Below are 5,676 nucleotides of genomic sequence, written 5' to 3'. Positions count from 1 at the left end.
AAGTCGGAGCAGCCACCAATGTGGCAATTTATGAGCTAACATCTCACCAGTCCCTTGGCTCCCAATGAATACAGTGACTTTGAAAATGCTGCTGCCTGCCTTGGTCTCCTTCACCCAGTGCGCTGTCCTCCCTCACCAGCCACTCTCCAATTGCTCCAGGTCTTAGACACCATCTGGACCTCTTTGTACAGAGTGGAGATCAGTAGCTCATGTAGTCTTGGATGTAAGGCTCCAGGATGGAATAGGTGGGCTCTGTTCATCATCTCCCTTGACAGCAGCACTGCAGCTGGTTCATGAACTGAACCTGCACTTGAAGAATGCCCTGATTATCCCCACACGCAGGTGTCTGCATTTCATGCTGTACACGATTGGATTAATCAGGGGTGGGACCAGCAGGGAGATGTATCCCAGGACAGTTTGAAGCAAGGGAGATGAGCCCTTTCCAAATCTGTGTATCACAGACAGGCCGATCATTGGTGTGTAGAAGAGCAGGACGGCGCAGAGGTGGGAGACGCAGGTGTTCAGGGCCTTGAGGCACCCTGCATTGGACGCAATGCTCAGTGCTGTTTTGAGGATCATCACATAAGAGAGGAAGATGAGCAGCGAGTCCAATCCCACTGTTAAGAGTGTAATAAACAACCCGTAGATGCTGTTCACTGTGATATCCGAGCAAGCCATCTTCATGACCTCTTGATGCAGGCAGTAGGAATGGGAGAGGACATTGGCTCGACAGTATCGGAACCTTTTCAGTAGAAATGGGAGTGGGAATATTACAGCCAAATTTCTTAGCACAAATACCAGTCCCATATTGTCTATTGTCTGCAGGGTTAAGAGGGAAGAATATCTCAGTGGGTTACAGATAGCGACGAAGCGGTCAAAGGCCATCAACAAGAGCATGGAGGATTCATTTAATTGAAGAGAGTGGATGAAGAACAGCTGGGCAAAACAGGCTTCGAAGCTGATCTCCATAGAGTTAAACAAGTATATGCCCAGTATTGTCGGCATGGTGGATATCAATATGCCAAGGTCTGTGATGGTCAACATGGAAAGGAAAATGTACATAGACTCATCGACTCATAGATTTTAAGGTCAGAAGGGACCAATATGGTCATCTAGTCTGACCTCCCGCATGATGCAGGCCACAAAAGCTGACCCACCCACAACAGAATCCTCCAGCCTGCGACCCCTGCCCTATGCTGCAGAGGAAGGCGAAAAACCTCCAGGGCCTCTGCCAATCTACCCTGGAGGAAAATTCCTTCCCGACCCCAAATATGGCGATCAGTAGAACCCCGAGCATACAGGCAAGATTCTACAGCCGGACCCTCATTTTACTAGCGATGGCACGTTAATGCCTAATTGACTAAAATCACGTTATCCCATCAAACCATTCCCTCCATAAATTTATCAAGCCTAATCTTGAAGCCAGAGAGGTCTTTCGCCCCCACCGTTTCCCTCGGAAGGCTGTTCCAAAATTTCACCCCTCTGACGGTTAGAAACCTTCATCTAATTTCAAGCCTAAACTTCCTCACGGCCAGTTTATATCCATTAGTTCTCGTGTCCACATTACTACTGAGCTGAAATAATTCCTCTCCCTCCTTGGTATTAATCCCTTTGATATATTTAAAGAGAGCAATCATATCCCCCCTCAGCCTTCTTTTGGTTAGGCTAAACAAACCGAGCTCCTCGAGTCTCCTTTCATAGGAAAGGTTTTCCATTCCTCGGATCATCCTAGTGGCCCTTCTCTGTACCCGTTCCAGTTTGAGTTCATCCTTTTTAAACATAGGAGACCAGAACTGCACACAGTACTCCAAATGAGGTCTCACCAGCGCCTTGTATAATGGAAGCAGCACCTCCCTGTCCCTACTAGAAATACCTCGCCTAACGCATCCCAAGATCGCATTAGCTTTTTTCACAGCCACGTCACATTGCCGACTCATAGTCATCCTGCGATCAACCAGGACTCCGAGGTCCTTCTCCTCCTCCGTCACTTCCAACCTATGCGTCCCTAACTTATAACTAAAATTCTTGTTAGTCATCCCTAAATGCATCACCTTACACTTCTCACTATTAAATCTCATCCTATTATTATTACTCCAATTTACAAGGTCATCAAAGTCTCCCTGCAGAATATCCCGATCCTTCTCCGAATTGGCAATACCTCCCAACTTTGTGTCATCCGCAAACTTTATCAGCCCACTCCTACATTCGGTTCCGAGGTCAGTAATGAATAGATTAAATAAAATAGGACCCAAAACCAAACCTTGAGGAACCCCACTGGTGACCTCCCTCCAACCCGACAGTTCACTTTTCAGTACTACCCGCTGCAGTCTCCCCTTTAACCAGTTCTTTGTCCACCTCTGGATTTTCATATCGATCCCCATCTTTTCTAATTTAACCAATAATTCCTCGTGCGGCACAGTATCAAACGCTTTACTAAAATCGAGGTAAATTAGATCCACCGCATTTCCTTTATCTAGAAGGTCTGTTACTTTCTCAAAGAAGGAGATCAGGTTGGTTTGGCACGATCTGCCTTTCGTAAACCCATGTTGTAATTTGTCCCAATTGCCATTCACCTCAAGGTCCTTAACTACTTTCTCCTTCAAAATTTTTTCCAAGACCTTGCATACTACAGAAGTTAAACTAACAGGCCTGTAGTTACCCGGGTCACTTTTTTTCCCCTTCTTGAAAATAGGAACCACATTAGCTATTTTCCAGTCCAACGGTACCACCCCTGAGTTTACAGATTCATTAAAAATTATCGCTAAGGGGCTTGCAATTTCTCGCGCCAGCTCCTTCAATATTCTAGGATGAAGATCATCCGGTCCGCCCGATATAGTCCCATTTATCTGGTCAAGTTTGGCTTCCACCTCTGATACTGTAATGTCAATCGCCCCTCCTTTATTCCCCTCTGTCCTGCTCCCTCTATTCCTAAGCCCTTCATTAGCCTTATTAAAGACCGACGCAAAATATTCATTTAGGTATTGTGCCATGCCTAGAATATCCTTAATCTCCACTCCATCTACATTCTTCAGCGGTCCCACTTCCTCTTTCTTTGTTTTCTTCCTATTTATATGGCTATAAAACCTCTTACTATTGGATTTAATTCCCCTCGCGAGGTCCAACTCTACATGGCTTTTGGCCTTTCTCACTGCATCCCTACATGCTCTGACCTCAATAAGGTAGGTTTCCTTGCCGATCTCTCCCCTCTTCCATTCTTTGTACGCTTTCTGTTTTTTCTTAATCGCCCCTTTGAGATGCCCGCTCATCCAGCTAGGTCTAATTCTCCTGCCTACTAAGCGTTTTCCCTTTCTCGGGATACAGGCCTCGGACAGCTCGTGCAATTTCAGCTTGAAATAATCCCAGGCCTCATCTGCCTTTAGCTCTCTAAGTATGTTAGCCCAATCCACTTCCCTAAGTAGTTGCCTTAATTTATTAAAGTTGGCCTTTTTGAAATCGTAAACCTTAGTCAGAGTTTTATTTGTGTTAATCCTTCCATTTAGTTTAAACCGAATTAGCTCATGGTCATTCGAGCCAAGGTTGTCCCCTACAACCATTTCCTCAATGAGGTCCTCACTACTCACCAACACCAAATCTAAAATGGCATCCCCCCTCGTCGGTTCAGCTACTACTTGATGAAGGAATTCATCTGCTAGCACGTCTAGGAACATCTGAGCCCTATTATTGTTACTAGCATTTGTTCCCCAATCTATGTCTGGGAAGTTAAAGTCCCCCATGATTACACAGCTCTTATTAGTTTTTACTTCCTTAAAAACATTAAATAGTTCTCTGTCTGTATCCAGGCTAGATCCTGGCGGTCTATAGCACACCCCAAGCAGTATCTCAGGGGAGGCTCTAGTAGTTCTTTTACGCAGTGTAATTATTGCCCATACAGACTCCGTCTTATCCATTCCATCACTTATTATTTCTTTACATTTTAGCTCATTATTGACATACAATGCCACACCCCCACCTTTACCTTTTTTCCGGTCATTCCTAAACAGCACATACCCTTCCATACCTGTACTCCAGTCATGACTACCGTTCCACCACGTTTCGGTTATTCCCACAATATCAGGTTTCATTTCTTGGACCAGGAGTTCCAATTCCTCCATTTTGTTACCTAGGCTTCTCGCATTTGTGTATAAACATCTTACTGTATGCTGTCTATCCTTTCTCCCATTAGTTATGCAATTTGGTACAGACCCCGTACTGTCCATCCGCCCCCTCCTTCTTATGTCCAATTCCCTACCCCTACCTATATCTGTGCTTATCTCTTCGCCCTCTTTTTCAGTGTTGGAATCTGGCGTGGAGATTAACTGGACATCTCCCAACCGTCTCCCCCAAGTTCCTAGTTTAAAGCCCTTTAGATGAGATGAGCCAGCCTCCCTCCCAGAAGTCTATTTCCTTCCCTACTCAGGTGAAGTCCATCCCGTGAGAACAGCTGTCTGTCCCCAAAAGCCTCCCAGTGGCCATACATCCCAAAACCCTCCTTATAGCACCACTCCCTTAGCCAGCTATTTATCCTCACAATTCTGTCTGCCCTTTGCTGTCCTTCTCTAGGAACAGGCAGAATCCCACTGAAGATAATCTGAGCCTCGACTTCCTTAAGCGTCTTCCCCAGCCTGGCATAGTCTCCCTTGATTCTCTCTAGCGAGAACCTAGCCGTGTCATTCGTTCCTACGTGAAGGACGATCAAGGGGTTCTTACCTGCTCCTTTTAGGATCCTTTTCAACCGCAGGTCCACATCCCGTATCTTAGCGCCCGGCAGACAGCACACCCTTCTGTTTTCTGGGCTCATGGAGCTTTGAATCAGTTTTTATAATGAACAGAACGACTGAATTTCCTACTATTGAAGTAACATAAATTAAGCAGAAGGGGATAGAGATCCAGAGATGGACGTTTTCCTGGCCAGGTATCCCAGTGAGAAGGAACACTGCAGAATTGAACTTGGTGTCATTGACAGCTGACATAATGTACTGGGCAGGTCCGAGGACTTTTGAACTTTCCTTCCTGAAAGGAGAAAGAACAGGAGACTGGATGATATTTAACGAGACATCTTCCTGCTCTCCGTGCAAGTCTAGAGACTCCCAGGAGCTCAAGGCAGATGAGCAAAAATATTGTCTTGGATTTACACCCCCGATAGGAAGATAGGCACGGCCAGAGTGGATTAGACCTGTAGTCCATATAGCCCACTATCCAGTGACCAGTACCAGATGCTGCAGACGAAGGTGGAAGAAGCCATTCAATAGAGATCTAGGTGATAAACTGCTCCCAGGGGAAATTACCCTCCCCCCTGAGACCCAATAGTTAGACATATTTTGTGCTGTAAATCAGGAAGGATTTGAGCCCTTCCAAGACTTTTTAAAAAAAATCTAAAGTACTGTAATTAATTTGCTCCACTCCTGAGAGTTCAAATTATGCCACTGCCTCTTTGCAGTACATGGGATTTTGAGAGACAATACCAGAGATACAAACTGGGAAGAACCTATTTCGGGCTACAGCCACGTTATGCAACTTGTTTTGCCAGGACTGGGATTCTGTTCAGAGATGGGGCAACTTTTGCTGAGAAGCTCTTCAGATTGACAGACACAGACACCTCTGGGGAAGTCTGACGGCCTTCGGCCTGCCTGGGTCCCCGTCGGAGTTGGAGGCCTTGGGGTCAGAGATGTGTATAGA

At 45.8% G+C, this 5,676-nt stretch overlaps 1 protein-coding gene across 1 annotated transcript; it reads right to left on the bottom strand.

The window, feature by feature from the left end:
- Window positions 1–291: 291 nt before the first annotated feature.
- LOC135882252 (olfactory receptor 51G2-like) lies at window positions 292–4,970 on the bottom strand. Its single transcript, XM_065409481.1, has 2 exons — window positions 4,776–4,970; window positions 292–1,065 (listed from the first exon to the last, which is right to left on the bottom strand). Exons 1-2 carry the CDS (start codon window positions 4,968–4,970, stop codon window positions 292–294), a joined length of 969 nt encoding a protein of 322 aa, XP_065265553.1.
- Between the last annotated feature and the right edge of the window lie 706 nt (window positions 4,971–5,676).

This window comes from Emys orbicularis, chromosome 1 (genome assembly GCF_028017835.1).
Source record: "Emys orbicularis isolate rEmyOrb1 chromosome 1, rEmyOrb1.hap1, whole genome shotgun sequence".
NCBI lineage: Eukaryota > Metazoa > Chordata > Testudines > Emydidae > Emys > Emys orbicularis.
Note: the sequence above shows the minus strand (reverse complement) of the source record. Positions and strands in the feature narration are given on the sequence as shown.